The following is an 18,716-nucleotide window of genomic DNA, read 5'->3' as shown; positions in this document are numbered from 1 at the left end:
GCAAACTTGTTCAGTTCATAATCAGGTAACTGCTGAACATAGCAAACCATCTGGTATAGTAGTTTAAAATGTTAACTGTGGTAAAATGAGCGTTAAACACATGAGTGATGAGATAATAGCTCCAAAGGATGATAATCTTTCTTGTCTGTGTCTTGAGATGTTTCTTTTGGAGTAATTCTCCCCCCTAGTGGCCAAAAAATTATCAAAAATTTATTTAAATGTACTAATTTTAGAGCTAAAAATTATTCACTTTGTCAAAGGGTCAAAAAGATAGCTTTCCCATATATCAAAAAGGCAAGTCAACCTTCCTTGTGTTTTCATTTACTACAAAACTGAATCTATGTTTAAAATATAAGCCATCTAGCTACTAGCTATTCATTTTACTACTATCTGCAGCATTTGAAAAAAATATCACCAATGCTAAAGCTATATAGCTGAAAAACTGGAGTTGGATAATGACGATATAGGCCTCTATGTGGTAAAAGAATAACTGAAGAATGAACGGATAAATGAATATCCGTTTATTTAGCTTCATGTTCACGGATTCTCAGGGGTTGATGGTGACAGACGCCTGGCCGTGAACCTGCCGGAGAGCAGGACAGTCCAGAGTGGTGATCACCCTGCTTGTCCCGGTCCTCTGCAGAGTGAAATACTCAGTCCAGGTCAGAGAAGAGCCTCCTATGACCAACCTGAGAAAAGACAAACACGTCAAAAATATTAAAGCAAAAAGTGGGTTTTTTTTCCTTTTGCTACTATTTAGAGGCTATAAAATTCACTTGTATTTTTATTTTTTATTCCTATTTATTCTATTTATCCCCTTTGTATATTTTATTTATATTTGTCTCTGTATTTATATATGTGTGTGTGTGTGTGTGTGTGTGTGTGTGTGTGTGTGTGTGTGTGTGTGTGTGTGTGTGTGTGTGTGTGTGTGTGTGTGTGTGTGTATATATAACAATTCTGTAACTGTAACTTCGGTCGTTGCTGTGCTTTTTTTGGAAGTCGAATTTCCCAGAGGAACCCACCCGAGGGATTAATAAAGTTCTATCTTATCTTATCTTATCTTATCTTATCTTATCTTATCTTAAAATCGTTAATCTGGAAAGATCCAAAGGAATAAGATGAAACTGAAACCAGTTTTTGGTTTTATGTGGAAATATTTTATACAAACAGTTGTTCATGATCACTCACCTGTAATACCTGGACTTTGGCTCCATCATCCCAGGTCCTTCCATGCGAATGTAGACGTTCTCCAGGTTGAAGCTGAAGGGGTTTGTGAACTCCACAGTTGCTATCATCTCTTCACTCACTTTGCCTCTACCAGACACCTGAAGTACACACAGGACATGTAAAAATCCACCCCTAAAATCCAACTTTGATAAACAGGACATCAAACATGTAATGAAAGCAAAGCAAACCGTTTGCTCATAGGGGGCTGTCTGTTTTGTGTTGAACAACATTTTTGCTCTAATGATCTTATTATTATTATTATTATTATTATTATTATTATTATTATTATTATTATTATTATTATTGTTGTTGTTGTTGTTGTTGTTGTTGTTGTTGTTATTATTATCTTCTTATATAACTTACTATTAACTGAGCAGCCAATCAAATAGTCACTCTGTCAACTACACAACATTAACGGCACATAAATCCATCTTCAAACATCTCTGTGTTTAAATTCCTGAACTTAAATTTAAAGAAAACTGGCTGCTCATGACAGCACAAGTTTTACTTTGTGTAACTGCTTCTGCCACAGTGCAGTCTGGGTCCTTACTTAGCAGAGTGAGATGGAAATAGAAGAGGCGGATTTTCCCAGCCCTTGTAGGCGGGGCTGCTGAAGCACCTTTGAATGGGAAGGACATATTTAAAGAGGCACAGATCATTGCTGATGTTGAGACATACAATTTATGTGTGGTCACTTCTGGTCTTTCTGACAATTTACACCTAAAATATGAGCATTTCAACAATGTTATTCAAACCATATGTTGAAAAATTTGTTTATTTGTTCATGCATAATAAACTAAGCTTACTTCAATTGGACTCTAAAGTTTGGGTTCTGAGCTTTAGATATTTTTAGATTACTACTTGAAACTACATGTGAGAATGTGGAAGATCAAGACAAATCTGTAACTGATGACTTATGAGAGCACAAAAGTAACTGTAGTGTTTCACACTAAAGTGAAAGATGTTTAATTTCCTGAGCAGTGAATAATAAAGGATGTTGAGTTTGTTTAGTAGCTTCATGAAAATTTTAAACTGTTTCAAAATTTATTAAATCAATAACGCTTTTTTGCCCTGTGAATTTTTAGATACACTGTGTTTGCTCTTAAAATAAACTCTTTGAGAATGAAAAATGAAAGATACAGGTACAAAACCTGGGACTGATGTCCAGATTTTAAGATTCATTCCTCTGACACTCGTTCAGTCGGGGTTGGTGTGGTAAGGGTTATAAGGAAGGTTTTACACGGAGGGATTCCTGTATGTTCAGGGTGTGCCCCGCCTCTACAGACCTATGGTAGCTGGGATACGCTCCAGCTCCACTGCGTCCAGATAGTGATAAGCGCAAGAGGACGAATGGATGGATGGATGGGTTTATGTGAAATATATTTGTTGTTGTTTCAGATTTTCTCAAATGTTTCTATCGGATCAGATAAAACATAAAGTTCAAACCCTTATTTGCTGTCAGCATAATTACTGGTAAAATGTCTTTCTCAAAACCATATTAAGACATGAATATAATTTAGAGTTATACTCTGACAGCTGAAACACCTTTAAAGTACCTGCAGAGCAGGTGAGACGAGAAAAGCCCCTTAGAATTAAATGTGCACTTTTCCTACTGCTGTGTGGGAGTGTAAACACGAGGATGCGATTCTTGAAAACTGAAACTGAAACAAAAACGGGCCGTGACAGAGCGGCACAAACGAGTGTTTGACGGGTTGAAAGTTCTCGTGTTAGTGTAGAATTGCAGATAAAATGGATGAATATCCGTATCCACTGTTTTTTGAAGCCACTGACTTTACAGACAGAGAGAAGGAGAAAGTGAGGAGATACTTTCAGAAAAGGCGAGACTCCGGGGGTGGCGACTGCGGAAATCTTGAAAAACTCGGAGGAAGCGTTTATAAAATCTGTTTCAAGTTAAAAGAGGGTAGGACAGTCGGTCATTTGTAAAATATTTTTTTTTAGATTTGTGTTTAAATTCAGGCTGTTTCAGTGACTCTGTTTATGGATGTTTTCCAGATCAAGACAGAGTTTTGCAGAGGAAGTTTCACACCATCACTCTTCCGAGTGGAGAAGTGCGGCTGACCGTGAGCCGGACAAGTTCACCACAGATCTCTGACCAGCCAACGCCAAGCCAATCACTGGTACAGTTTACTGCTCTTTCAAACATGACTTTTGGTTACAGTAAAAACTGAGTGTCAGAATAATGTGGCCAAATCAGTTTAAGAGGAGTGAGTTAGCCTCCAGGGGAAGTTGGACAGCTGAGGACAATATTGACAAAAAACAGATGATTATAAAATATTTCAAAGACACTGTAAGTACTGCAAAGAATACATTTTAAATAGTAAAACAGTGCTTTTTAAAAAAAAGATACACGATCATTAAATTTGACGTCAGGGACAAATATAGAGAACTATGTGTTTGTTCCACTTTTGCTGGGCCCTCTTTTTTTATAGCTTTCATTTCATTGTGACTCAGTGTTTTCAGTGGCTGACACTTCTCAGGTTTCTTTCACTTCTGAGTCTTGCTGTTAATACAGAGTGTAAATATACAGTCTAGTTCAGCATTTTTTAAATAAGAAAGCCTTCCCTGAAAAATACATCATGTGGATGGCACAGTGTGCAGATACAGATGCAAATACTTCACATACTATTTTGCATTAATGCCTTTGTAGACAAGGAAGCAATGCCATGTACAGGGAGTGCAGAATTATTAGGCAAGTTGTATTTTTGAGGAATAATTTTATTATTGAACAACAACCATGTTCTCAATGAACCCAAAAAACTCATTAATATCAAAGCTGAATGTTTGTGGAAGTAGTTTTTAGTTTGTTTTTAGTTTTAGCTATTTTAGGGGGATATCTGTGTGTGCAGGTGACTATTACTGTGCATAATTATTAGGCAACTTAACAAAAAACAAATATATACCCATTTCAATTATTTATTTTTACCAGTGACACCAATATAACATCTCCACATTCACAAATATACATTTCTGACATTCAAAAACAAAACAAAAACAAATCAGCGACCAATATAGCCACCTTTCTTTGCAAGGACACTCAAAAGCCTGCCATCCATGGATTCTGTCAGTGTTTTGATCTGTTCACCATCAACATTGCGTGCAGCAGCAACCACAGCCTCCCAGACACTGTTCAGAGAGGTGTACTGTTTTCCCTCCTTGTAAATCTCACATTTGATGATGGACCACAGGTTCTCAATGGGGTTCAGATCAGGTGAACAAGGTGGCCATGTCATTAGTTTTTCTTCTTTTATACCCTTTCTTGCCAGCCACGCTGTGGAGTACTTGGACGCGTGTGATGGAGCATTGTCCTGCATGGAAATCATGTTTTTCTTGAAGGATGCAGACTTCTTCCTGTACCACTGCTTGAAGAAGGTGTCTTCCAGAAACTGGCAGTAGGACTGGGAGTTGAGCTTGACTCCATCCTCAACCCGAAAAGGCCCCACAAGCTCATCTTTGATGATACCAGCCCAAACCAGTAATCCACCTCCACCTTGCTGGCGTCTGAGTCGGACTGGAGCTCTCTGCCCTTTACCAATCCAGCCACGGGCCCATCCATCTGGCCCATCAAGACTCACTCTCATTTCATCAGTCCATAAAACCTTAGAAAAACCAGTCTTGAGATATTTCTTGGCCCAGTCTTGACGTTTCAGCTTGTGTGTCTTGTTCAGTGGTGGTCGTCTTTCAGCCTTTCTTACCTTGGCCATGTCTCTGAGTATTGCACACCTTGTGCTTTTGGGCACTCCAGTGATGTTGCAGCTCTGAAATATGGCCAAACTGGTGGCAAGTGGCATCTTGGCAGCTGCACGCTTGACTTTTCTCAGTTCATGGGGAGTTATTTTGCGCCTTGGTTTTTCCACACGCTTCTTGCGACCCTGTTCAAAGTCAAAGTCAAAGTCAACTTTATTTGTCAATTCTGCCACATGTACAGGACATACGGAGAATAGAAATTTCGTTACTCTCAAACCCTAGATGAAATAGCAAATGAACATTTAAATAAAGAGAGTGATTAAAAAATGCAAATAAAATAATTAAAAAGTAAAAATTTAAATAAATAAATACAATACAAATTAGCAAGAAAGCTATGCAATATACAATATACAATATTCAGGTAAGGGTAAATGACATTGAGTGTAAACCAGGCAGAGTAGTGCAAATAGGCAAATAGTGCAAATGGAGATTTAGTAATGTTGACTATTTTGAATGAAACGCTTGATTGTTCGATGATCACGCTTCAGAAGCTTTGCAATTTTGAGACTGCTGCATCCCTCTGCAAGATATCTCACTATTTTTGACTTTTCTGAGCCTGTCAAGTCCTTCTTTTGACCCATTTTGCCAAAGGAAAGGACGTTGCCTAATAATTATGCACACCTGATATAGGGTGTTGATGTCATTAGACCACGCCCCTTCTCATTACAGAGATGCACATCACCTAATATGCTTAATTGGTAGTAGGCTTTCGAGCCTATACAGCTTGGAGTAAGACAACATGCATGAAGAGGATGATGTGGACAAAATACTCATTTGCCTAATAATTCTGCACTCCCTGTATGTTACTCCACCTCCATACCATCAAAGATACTGTGTCATGGTCCTGGGTCCTTTTGACAAAGTGTTTTGAGTTCGCTTGTATTTTTGTCACTTGGTGTTATTATTTGTGTTTTACGTCCACTGTGTTTATTCTATAATTGGTTTTTCTGCTTTGCTTTTGATTATTAGATTCCCCTCGTGTCTTTACCCCCTGTGTCTCCCTCTGTGTTTGTTTCTTTGTGTGAGTCCTTGTGCCTTGTGTTCCATCATGTTTCCCCAGGCCGTCTGCCTGTGCTCTCCCTTGTGTTCCCTCGTTCCCACCTGCCTCTCCTCCACTCCCACCCATATCATGTTTCCTGTTTTACTGTGAAGGTCCCGTGTTTTTTCTGTTCAGTCTAGCTTCCCCTGTCTCGTTATGGTTATTCGTATCAGCTGTACTCCTCGTGTGTTCTCACTTCCTTGTCATCCCTCTGTGGATTTAGGTAAGTGTCCTCCCTCATAGCTGTGTGACTCTCCCTGTGTCTCCCCATGAGTTTATAGGTTGTCGCAGTTTAGTTTATTTCTATTTGTATCACCTCTACACCTGCAATAAAGCAGTTCACATTTTTCATCTCTGTGAGTTTCCGTTTGGGTCCTTTTCCTTCCCTCACACAGCCGTTTTGTGACATACTGTTTTTAAAAACATAGGTCATAAAAAGCCAGATGGTAACACTCTCACTGGACACTTTATTAGGTACACCTTGAGAGTAACAGAGAAGACTTCAGTGCTGCTTTAAATCTTTGCTGTTAATTTTTTATTATAATGTTGTGATGTTATTTGAGTTACTGTTTCCTTCCTATCAACTCGAAGCAGTCTGGCCATCCTCTGACCTCTGACATCAAGAAGACGTTTTCATGCAGAGAATTGGATATTTTCTCTTTTTCAGTCCATTCTCTGTAATCCCTAGAGATGGTTGTGTGGGAAAATAAATAAATTAAAGCAGCTCAAATTTATTTTTCATTCTGATGCTCAGTTTGAACTTCAGAAGATCCTCTTGACCATGTCTAAATGGTTAGTGGCATGTGATTGGTTGATTATCCATATGTATTAATAAGCTTAAACAGGTGTACCTAATATAGTGGCCAGAGATTGTTTGTCTGTGTGGTTCGGTCACACAAAATTTTAAATTCCTTGTGGAATCCATGGACACTGCGTCTCGTTTGCACACAGATTAAAAAAAAACCCTCAACATCATGTTTTAGATTATTCACCAGTCATTGCATTCTGCTTTCATTTACATTGTACACAAATACCCAGACTGTTTTAGAAACAGGCCTGTAGCATATTTCTTTTATAACACAGTGTCATAGTCAGACATAGCAATCAAAAAGAAAAACATATAAACAAAAATATTAATTTAAGGTGGTTTTACCTACATAACAGAAAGGACTGTATGAATTGGGGCAACTGCCATAAAATCAATGTTGTTGTTTTTTGTTTGTTTTTTTGTAGAACTAGTTTATGATGATTGAATGATTGATGTGTCCAAACAACAAACACTGAATTTTAATTTAGCAGTGGGCTCAGTGTTTCATGTTTACTCCATGATGGATCTCGTGTATGCTGTAGACTGGACATAGCTAACATAGTACATAATGGATGAATTATTAACAGATTTAAAAAGAAAAGAAATAAAATACATGACATGGCGAAGATTACGTTGATTAGAGGTTTTGAATAAGGGTTATGTATTACTTAATGTCCAACCCTATGTGGTACACTCCCACTGTTTACAATAAGTAGCCTATCGTATATCATAAATTGACAGATTTTTTTTTCTTTCCCTCTTTCAGATCTCTAGAAACTCAAACATAAAAGGTCTTGAGAAGACTTTCAGGATAGATGTTTTCCTGCTGTTTTTCCTGAGAGACAACTGTAAAGCATACACAATTTTTGAAAAACAACTGTCATCAATCGGCTGCACAGTGGAGCTAAATTTCGATGAAGAGGAGGTTTTGGTTAGAGGAGAGGTTGACAAGGGGCCAGGAGGTGGTTTTGGTGGCGCTGCAGAGAAATGGGAGTGCCAAGTGGATCGGGTCTTTATTCGGCTTACCGAGACCTACCTCTGCTATCATGTGCTTGAGCCAAAACTGGTGAAAATGATACTGCAGGACTCGGCCTTTAAGACAGATGATATCAAAGTTTACACAGAGAGTGGCTATGCTGTGGTTGTGGGAGAGGTTGATGCCGTGAAGGAGAAGATTGCAATTCTGGAAAAACGCCTACCCACCAAAAAGGTAATGCCAATTGTGGAGAGGAACTTCAAGCTCATAGAAGAAGAGTTCAATCGAGAAATGCGTGCTAATTGTCCAGAGGTTACAATCATCAGAGGTAGTGCCATGATCACTTTGGAGGGCCCTGACAAAGAGGTGCAGTCAGGAGCTACAAAACTGGTTGAACTGATTAAGAACGTAAAGGAGAAGAGCGTTAAGTTCCCTACAGCTCTGCTAACCTTCATGAAGACCAGTGATGCCATCCCAAAATACCAAACTCGCTTCCAGCAAAGGCTCAGAAACCCTGTTTTCTTTGAGGTGGGTGCAGATCTGGTTCTGTCCAGTTTGTCCTCTGATGCTTTAAATATGGCTGAGGCAGCAGTAATGAGAGACTTTAAAGTGACCACTGTACAGCTGCAGGGTGCAATAGATCTCAACAGGTTGAAAGAAATTCTGATGAAAGCCAAGAACGAGGCAAACAGTAGAGAGTTCAGAGTGGACATCAGCTACATGCCAGGCGCCAGGGGAACCTCAACAACCAACGTCCAACTGGTGGGCTTCAGTGAAAATGTGGCCAAGCTCAATGAAGTTCTTCATGACTTCCAGTTGAATCAAGTTTCAACTCAAGAAACCATCAATCTGCTTCATCCTGAAATGGTCGACTGTTTTAATAAAATCCTAGACTTGATTGGCATGAAGCAGACCAAGGTGACCTTACAAGCCTCACATTTTCCAAATCCTTGTGTGTTTGTGTCTGGTCCTCGATGTCATGTTCAGGAGGCCAAGGAGGCCCTAACATCAACTCTAGACAGTGTTGTAGTAGACACTTTGACTCTAGATGGACCAGGGGCTCAGCAGTACTTCCAGGAAGAGGGTAAAGTGACTAAAGAGCTGATAGAGAGCTCCTGTTACGTCATTATCCGAGATAAGCAAACTGCAGCCATCCCAAACGTGCAAAGACCACGAAACACCAGCAGACTCAGTGATACACCTAGATCTCTCAGCTACAGCAGCAGCATGTACAGCACAGTTGGAAACTCTGCAATCAACAGAACAAACCTGAAGATCAAACTCAGCAGTTTAGAAAATGAACAGGTTTGATTATTTCCATTCAATTCTATTTCCCATAGTCTCAAAATAAAATATCAACATTCATGTTATTCAATATTATTTCTGCAGGTGGATGTTCTGGTGGTCCCCATGCTCAACAAACAGCTGACTTCTACAAATATTGGCAAAAGTTTGTTGGCCAAAGCTGGGAATATATTAAAGTTAAAGTTTGATTCAGTCTTAGCCAGTTGTGCCCTCGCCCCTGGTGATGTTCAGCTGGTTGATGCACCTCCATCTCTGGGCTGCTCCAGGATTTTCTTCATTGAGTGCTTGCCTTGGGATGGAGTAAGAGGACAGAGTGTTCAGGTAAAATTAAGGACTTTCATTAACACTTCTGGTGATGGAAAAGTGCTAATTCATATTTAATTTACCTTCAGAAAACCATTGAAATGCACTTTATAGCTGTACATAGATGAAAGTATTAATTTGAATAATCAGATGATATCTAAGCATGTATACTCAAAACTAGAGGAACAGACAAAAGAAAAGATAATAAAATATTTAACTGAAAAGTAAAAGCATTAACACACAAACTAGTCAATTAACTGTACCTATAACTGCAAGGGAGGATTTATCCTCCAAAGCCTCACTGTTTTCCATGTGTGCTCTGTTAGTTGCAGTGTGCAATCCAAGAGTTTGAAAACATAGTTTAAAATATGTAACTTTTGATTTGCAGGCTCTTGGTAACGGTCTGAAGAGGTGTCTGGAGCTTTGTGCACAGCTGAATTTGGGTTCAGTGGCCATTCCAATCATTGGGCCAGGAATTGTTTTACAATACCCGCTGAGAGAAGCTATTCAGGTGTTGACCGACATCATTCACCAGTTTGGATTATCTGCATCCTCTGGATCTCTTACAAACATCCACATTGTCATTAAACCTGGTTACCCTGATTCTGAGGAGGTCAGTGTCAGTTGGTATGTCCTGATCTGATATGTAACATGAAGGCATCCATCTTTCATCATGTTATTCTGTGTTTTTATCTACAGTGCTACCACGATGTCTACAAACAGCTCGGCTTAAATATGAACCAGGGAGGCCAAGGTAAACTAGCACTACTCAGACTGTCTTCATTATGTGAGATTAATGAATAGTGAGCAGATAAAAAGCCTTCAGCCAGTGTTATATTTTACCATCTTCATTATCACCCTCAGCCATCAGACTAAATATCAGACAAAATCAATGTGTGGTGTTCTTCGTCTCAGCAATCTTCAGGTCCCTCACCAGCGACCTAGATGACATCGTCATAACAGTGGGAAGTGGAGTTAAACTACATGTGGTGTTTGGTGACATCACTAATGAGACTACAGATGCTGTGGTGAACATAACAGACTCCCAAAGTTTTAACTTTGGTAAGTAACCTTGGTGAGCAGGAGGATCACTATGGCAAAGTCAAACAGCTGTTCATGAATATCTGCTCAAAAATGGGGATGCCCATATGAATATAATCTTTGAGGATCAAAGTTTTCATGTAGCATTATCAGCAGGTCACTTACATTAGCTAAAAACCTCAGCATATAATTACGAAGAGCTTAACAGATAGTCATGGTTGAACATCATAAGTATTAGAAAGCCACTAATTTCTAATGTATATGGAGCTGTAAAACTAGATAATTTCTTATATTTTGGATCTCATACCTATCATGGTTATAGTTTCACATAATGAAATCTAGTGCAAATTAGGCACATTCAGCAGGAACAGGCTTAGTGGATGGCAAAATGTAAAACTCTCAGGCGTAGGTGATGGAAAGCAATCAAACTGTAACACAGACAAGTGACTCAGTGACAGTCTGGCAGGGAACAGAGATGAACAGGTGAACTGGTACGCTGCCTGTGGTGTCAACTCAGCATGAGAAATGTTTGATCTTCAGCCAAGAAGGTTTGGCAGGGATTAGCCTTTGACTTACCTTTGAGTACCATTTCCCATAAATGCATGTGGATTGATTTGGGAATATAGGGTTGATGAGTAACTATTCAGGAAACGTATCCAACTGTGACACAAATTGGAACTTAAGATGAAACTGTGGCATTATTATTATTGTTGCTATTTCCAAAGCTGTACTTACTAATTAAATACATTTATTAAATATATTTTACCAATAGGCATTAGACATTCATTTTACTAAGATTATCTTACTCTTTTTGAAACCCCAGTTTTTCTTTTAATGTTACCATAAGATTGGTATTTGTGATTTTTATTACATGCTAACAAATCAAAATGTATTTGTTACTCAACTGTGCAACTGACCCTAAACATTACAGTAGCAAAATTTGGCATGTTACTAACAAAATCAGTGCGCTCCAGGGTAGCTGTGGCTACAATGTAGCTTGCCATCACCAGTGTGTGAATGGGTGGATGACTGAATGTAGTGTAAAGCGCTTTGAGGTCCATAGGGACTAAGTAAAGCGCTATACAAATACAGGCCATTTACCATTTTTTACCATTTACCAAAATAGATGGCAATAGTTATGTAAAGGTTGGTAACCTCCATCATCAGAATCATCAGTCCTGGTGCTGATTAGCTTTTTTAGCATGCTAAAACTAGCACAAGATTAGCATGTAGCACAAACTTGCCTTCACTGACATCCTTTAAAATATATTTTTTCTTTCTCTATATATGGCTTATGCAAAGACATCTCAACTTTAGCTGAACCACAGGCGGCAGCAACAGTGAATCGAGGAGAAATTTTCGTGACCCAGTCTGGAAACTTCCTCAGTAAAGCTATTTTACATGTGCATGGAGAACAGGATGAAGTCCTCATTGAACAACTTGTGTGTGATATCATTTGTTACTGTGAATCACATAAATATAATTCAGTGGCAATTCCTGCCATGTGTGCTGGTAAGTATTTTGTTCAGCATTTCTATTTATTCTGTTTGTTGTGCTACACACACACACACCTAAGAGGCAGGGGTGTTTTTGCAGGAGCTGGAGGTTTGGATCCTGCGATTGTGGCAGGAGCCATTTTTCGAGGGATCAAGTCATCTGCATCAATCATGACCAGCCTCACTGACATCCGTCTCATCCTGATTAAGATCGATGTCTTCTTGACTTTTAAAGAGGAAGCGATGCAGATGTATTCCCCAGCTGTCATCAACAGAGGTGACAGAAATATTCACAAACTGACATTTTGTGTAGTTATTTAGTGTAATGAATTTTAAAATAAAAACTGATTACAAATTTATTTTACTGAAATTTTTTACTGATTTGTTCTAGTACTTCCAGTACTTCCAGTACTTCCAGTTCAAGTACAGCAACAACAGCCTCCTCATTCTGTGAGTGCATACCTCAGCAGTCTCCAAATCAGCTCTACAAGTCAGCAGTCTGTCTTCACGTTCCTGGGTCTTTCCAAAAAGGACGTTGACGATGCCATGGAAAAGCTGAAGCATCAATATCAGACGCAGTGCTCCAGTAACACCTTCTCAAAGGAGGAACTGGAACCCCTCGACCAGGATGACATGATGGAGCTGAAGGAGCTGGTGGAGTCTGAGGGTTTATTCATGCAAACAGATCAGGCTGGCACCCTAACAGTGAGCGGGCTAAAAGACGGGGTCACCCGGGTGATGCAGAAAATGAATCAGTGTCAGTTAATGGCTCTTGCTAGAGAGGTAAGAGTCAGGGAGGAGGAGGATTTGTACCTTCGAGTTGTTTGGTGCATCCTGGCACATAACGGTAACTGGGAAAGACTTCCCAGAACAGCCAATCACCAACTGGAAAGCGACGAATTAACAGAAGGAATAACAGATGCACAGGGACTCACATGGGAGGTTAATCTACAGAGAATGGTGGCCACACAATCACTGAGACAGACAACGAAGCTGAAACGACTTGAGAATCTCACAGGTGAGAAGATAGTTCTCAATGATTTACAAAATGAGCCCGACTGATACTGGAGTTTGATGCTTGAGAGTAATACAAACTCAAAAGAAACAAATGTTAAAGTGTATAAGATGTAATGAAAGGATGGAGTACAAATAGAAATGCATAATATATTGCAACCTGCCGCACCTGTAAGAAAAACAATCATACAACACCTCGAACACAAAACTTTAAAAATGCACAGCTACATAAATATCTGTGTGTGCATGTGTGTGTGACAGACAGAGAGAGAGAGAGTGAGAGAGAAGAGTATGTGTATGCGTCTTTGTCACGAAATATACATGAAAATGAGTGTGGGAAGCTGCAATAACACCTCTCAGGAGCCAGAGCATGATAGAGATGGATCCAGGAGAACCATTTGAAGCCCCCAAGAGTACCAAAGACCTGAGGCCACACATCTCAGTGATATCTGTGCCTCCATGCCAGCAGGAGAAGAAAGGAGGCCCTTAAATGGGCAGCTCAGAGCCAAGGGGTGGGAGTCCCAGAGGGCTAGAGGCAACAGGCAACTGACCCTCCTAGACTTTGGCCACCCTAGTGTGAGCCAAGCTCAAATTCCCGGGCTCAAGGTGCCAAAGAATTGCCCAGTAGCTGGCAGACGTGTGTGGGTTTGTGAAACAGGGGTCTAGGAAGATGGCTCTACCCACTGTGACCTACGCTACCCACAACCCTCCATCAAGACACTACATCTATGGTTGATGCATTGTATGAGGGAATGAGAATTTACTACAAGAATTTGTAGTAAATGGCAAATAATAAAGCTTAGCATAAGCTCTTTCTGTGTCTTCTTGTTTGTATGCTGTATAAGCTATATATGCTTGTCTCTTTCAGACTTTACTTTCCCTCTGTACTGGGACAGCATGGCTGCCAGTGAAAATATGATGGTCATTCCCCTGGAGTCTTCTTCTGCAGAGTACCGAACAGTGAAGGAGGCCTTCAAACGAACCGTCGCCAAAACTGTGATGAAGGTGGGTGGCTCTCCTTGCGTAAAGGAACGTTTCAGTTTCTAATTGTATTACCTGTTTTATTATATGCATGCTGCTTCATCACTACTTTATTCTTTTGTAGTCAGTACAACCAATGATATTAAATGTTATTAATGAAGTGTAAAGTGTAAAAAATATTTCTGTTTTTATTTGCTTTAATATTTATGTATATTTAGGTATATTATTTACAGTAATTCCTATCATTTATTTATTTATTTATTTATTCATTTATTTATTTATTATTGCTTCCTTTTTATGACATATCCTATCATAAATTCTACCTCGAAGTTTGTTCCGTGTATTTGGTTTTGTAACCCCAGTAACATGCCCAGAGATATATACATACATATACACACATACTGATGCAAATATACATGTGCACACACATACACATATATAAACACAGTGTTTGTGTAAAAAGCGAGTGCAAACCGTATCTTTGTAGTGGTCATGCTGGGACATTGTTTCAGTTCCTCACTCAGTCTGTTCCAGTGCTTCACTCCCAACATAGATGCAAAAACTTCATTTATCAGTAAATAAAGGATATTTAACTAATAAATTTATAGATAAAATGGAAGAGTAAAAAAGATCACAATGTAATTCCAAGTTACAAGAAATCAGTCAATGTCACATTATATAAACAAACTAAATTCACCATTTGAAAGATATGATTTATTTAATTAAATTGTATTTATTTATTTTTTAATTGTATTCATTCATTCTGGATTTTAGTTTTAGTTTCATATATCTGAAGTCCACTGAATTGATGATGACATAATTTTCTCATTCACAATACAAAGAAAGTTTCAATACAGTTGTAAAACCTGCCTGCAAATCATCATGTTTTCAGTTTTTCAGATTTGCAGATTTAAGGTAATTAATTGATCGATGTTTACAACACAGAATCTTCTCATACCTGAGATGCACACCTCAATTTATGGCCCTCAGAATATGAGCATAAAACTACCCCTCAGATGTAATTAATATCCTTGATTACCTTGTTTGGCAGCTTGTTGATCCTTTGTCCATCTTCTCTCTTGTCAGATTGAGCGTTTGCAGAACGTTCACCTGCGTCGCGCCTATGAAGCACAGAAGAAGCACATTTCTGATAAGAATGCACAGGAGGGAGGAGCAGGGGAGAAACTTCTGTACCACGGGACGACCCAGGAAAATTGCAACTCCATAATGAAAACTGGATTCAACAGGCGCTTTGCTGGACAAAATGGTGATAATCTTTTTATAATCCACAAGTGCAAACTGTCAGTGCCAATAATTTGCATAACATGTTCTAACCAAAGTCAACACCAGAGTCTTCTTAGAGTTGCAGGTTTTCTGTTGCAGGGCAAAATAAAAGTAACCTTGTCATTAGCAGTTGTTGAAATCTCCCAATTCTTTGAATCTTTGGGCTGAAGGAAGGACAATACTCGGTGTATTTATGCTCAATCAACAATCATTTATTTCCATACAATTCAACACTTAAGAGCATAAGGACCATCATGATGGGGAGACATGCCTGAAGAGGGTCACAGCAAGTCTCAAAATGGTGACGGGTTGCTCAGCTTTTTATAGTCTCTAGTGGCCCCCATCTAGTCGTAAAAGCCAAAACATCACATTCTTTCTCTGTTACAGCGCCTAAGTTATGACCTCGGCTCCCTGTCTTTCTCTGCTTTCTGTAAGGTGGGGGTGTGGAATGTGGTCTGTCTCTTCTATTATCGGCACAAGGTCCTCTGCACACAGCATTCTCTTCATGATTCAGCAGTATGAAATGTCAAGAAACAGTGTAACACATTCAACAGTGTCGAGTAATACAGGTCAATCCAATAGATCTAATGATTTTCACACTCTTTTAGGTCAGAAGTATAATGCAAACTAAAACTACATACTAATCACACACTCTATATTAAAGGGTATAATATGATCTACAGCAGTTAACATAATTCAACTATTTTGATTACATATATAAGGTAGCATATAATAACAGAATAATATCACAATTCCCCCTTTGATCTCTTTTCTTCAAAGAGATCACTTACAACATGCACTCCAGCATTGCAAGGTCCAGGTCTTCTTGATCCTGAGGCCCTCTGTCCCCCTTTAACGGGTGGACCATCTGTGGGATGACCTCTGTGTTCACGCAGTTCAGATGCAAGCAAAGTTAGATTTACAACCATAACAGCAGTTACAGATGACACTCCCATCACTCCCAATTTTCCCACAGCTTTATTTTGGTGCTCCAGTTTTCCACTCCCATTTTAATGCCCCCTTATACCTTTCAAATGTACTTAGACTAGAACCTCTGTCTAAGGAGCTTTTAACCTTCATTTTTATTGCTGCAGCTACCAGTGTCTTCCAGTTGGGTGATTCTCAGCTTCTTTCTTCGACCTCCGGGGTTAGACCACCCTTTCGTCGTTGCAGAGTTAGTCTAAAATTAAGTAAATAAAACCTCAGATGATAGGAAAACGTGGTATATTAAGTTTCATTATTCATTTAACAAAAATTAAGCTAAAAGGAGGAAGCAGTGTATGAAAGCCAAAGTGTCCCCTTAATGCTTACATGTGTGTGAGCATCTTTATAAAAACAGAAGTTTTGGCACTACTACTGGTCGAGAGCATTCAGGTGTGTGTCAACACAATACCACAATCTTCCTAGGAGTGGACGTCCCAGCAAACTTGCCCCAAGATCAAGATCTTGCAATGCTCAGAGAAATTGCAAAACACCCAAGAGCTACATCTCAGACTCTGCAGGTGTCGTTAGCATGTTAAATGTTAAAGTTTATGACTGTACAACTAAAAACAGACTGTCTGTTGACTGTGTGTTGTTTGTAAGGGTTGCTTCTTTTTTTTTTTTTTTTTTTGCAACCACAAGTCAACATGAGCACCTCTGTTCTAGAGAGTCTAATGTGAGGCTGACAGCTAAAAAAAATCCAATACTGGATTACGTAAAAGCACAATGATTTCAAGCATAGCAGCAAATCTACAACACAATAGCTGCAAATGCTGCAATGGCCCAGTGTCCTTGCTCAAATGATGTGGTGGGACCTTAAGAGAGCTGTGCATAAATGAATGCCTGCAAACCTTAATGAACTGAAGCAACGCGCTAAAGAAGAGTGGGCTGAAATGTCACCAGAACAATGTGTGAGACTGATAAAGCCACACAGGAAATGATTACTTAAAGTTATTGCTGCTAAAGATGATTTAATTATTAAGGTATTGAGTTTCGGGTTTTTGGGGGGATTTTTTTACCCCATCAGTCCATCGAGCGGGCATTGGTTGGCATAAGTGACCAACTTTGCAAACAAAATAACACAAAACAAGGCAACATAGGATTTTCAAATCGATACCATAGGTGTCTCTAATAAAGATCTTGTTTGAGTTCAAATCTCATTAGCCTTGACCTCAAGGTCAGCACCCCTGCTTCAATCTTTTTTAGGGTGACATTCAGTTTTTTCACAGTTTGCATTCAGTGAATTTTCATAATGGTAATAAGTATTTTCCTGTTATATGAGTGTAAGTATAACTGTATGGATTTTCAGGCCAGGGCACAACTTGATACGAGAATGGTTAAAAGATGATCCCCGCTTCAGAGAATTGACTCTAATGGTGCATCAATTTAAGTTTTTACTATAGTATTTGTTACTAATTACAAAGGAGGAGAGCTAATGTGTTTAAATAGACCTTTGACAAGTAACAGGCAATCCAGTATAACCACTGCTTGTTCCTGTATACTGTCAGGACAATGCAGGTAAAAATACACTGTGATTATGAGAGCATTCATATATTAAGGCTGAATAAATTATTTTCTCTTCTGGTGACTTTGGTGTTTCAAGGGTGATATGAAAGGCAAGGCTTTGTTGTTGTTGTTTTTAATCTTGTTAAGCATTTGTGGCTTTCGTGACACATAAAACCTTGGGTTTAAGTGATTGTGGAGGTGTTTTCAGGTCTAGTACAATAACAGCGCTTGATTCCTTATTGGGCTGAAAGGAAAGATTTTCATGTTCCTGCATGCACTAATAAAACATGTCAATTACAATCAACAGTGTAGTTAAAACACCTGGTGGAAGATATTAAAGTAGCAGTACATGTAACAAAGGAGGGTTTAGTGAACTAGTAATTCTGTGTTCTACAGCTTGTACTTCCAGGGTATTTGTGACACCTAAAGAATCTACTGCTAGAAGACTGAGGGGTATCATGTGATTTATATTTCAAGACACTACAGTGTAAATGTGATCAGCTATTGTTAATTTTCTTTTTCTTTTCTTCCTACCCTCAGCAACTTCATATGGTCGTGGGACCTACTTTGCTGTAAATGCCAACTACTCGGCTCAGCCCACCTACTCCAAGCCAGCTGCTGATGGTTCTCAGTTAATGTTCGTCGCCCGAGTCCTCACAGGCGTCTGCACTCATGGCCGACATGATATGAAGGTGCCTCCACCTAGAAACCACCAGCAGCCTCACGACCGCTATGACAGTGTGGTAGACAGAATAGATAACCCCAGCATGTATGTTGTGTTTCATGACAACCAAGCGTACCCTGACTACCTCATCACATTCAAGTGAGAGTAAAGGAAAAGTTTTTTCCACTGTTTACAAACAAAGGTGTCTGAAAAATCCAAAAAGAAAAATAATAAAACTAATATGCACATTTCACACTACAGTTATATACAGTGAGATTTCGAGTTTGAATTATAGAATTATGTCTGATTTTAAGCTTAATTATTGA

The 18,716-nt window shown here is 39.1% G+C and overlaps 2 protein-coding genes across 2 annotated transcripts; one reads left to right on the top strand and one right to left on the bottom strand.

Moving 5' to 3' along the window:
* Positions 1-8: 8 nt before the first annotated feature.
* On the bottom strand, positions 9-16,395 carry LOC308401998 (coagulation factor XIII A chain-like). The gene is made up of 4 exons (XM_080890501.1): positions 15,356-16,395; positions 14,995-15,076; positions 1,189-1,325; positions 9-689 (listed from the first exon to the last, which is right to left on the bottom strand). Exons 1-4 carry the CDS (start codon positions 15,361-15,363, stop codon positions 548-550), a joined length of 369 nt encoding a protein of 122 aa, XP_080746627.1. The 5' UTR covers positions 15,364-16,395; the 3' UTR covers positions 9-547.
* LOC308401834 (protein mono-ADP-ribosyltransferase PARP14-like) lies at positions 2,907-18,626 on the top strand. Its single transcript, XM_080890280.1, has 13 exons — positions 2,907-3,148; positions 3,241-3,365; positions 7,606-9,120; positions 9,205-9,441; positions 9,812-10,036; positions 10,123-10,177; positions 10,339-10,485; positions 11,767-11,976; positions 12,061-12,237; positions 12,352-12,978; positions 13,843-13,979; positions 15,042-15,222; positions 18,267-18,626. The coding sequence occupies exons 1-13, from the start codon at positions 2,977-2,979 to the stop codon at positions 18,551-18,553; spliced, it is 4,095 nt and encodes a 1,364-aa protein (XP_080746406.1). The 5' UTR covers positions 2,907-2,976; the 3' UTR covers positions 18,554-18,626.
* Positions 18,627-18,716: the final 90 nt, after the last annotated feature.

Source organism: Rhamphochromis sp. 'chilingali' (genome assembly GCF_963969265.1).
Source record: "Rhamphochromis sp. 'chilingali' genome assembly, chromosome: 1".
NCBI lineage: Eukaryota > Metazoa > Chordata > Actinopteri > Cichliformes > Cichlidae > Rhamphochromis > Rhamphochromis sp. 'chilingali'.
The sequence above is the reverse complement of the archived record's forward strand: the minus strand, read 5'-3'. Positions and strand labels throughout refer to the sequence as shown.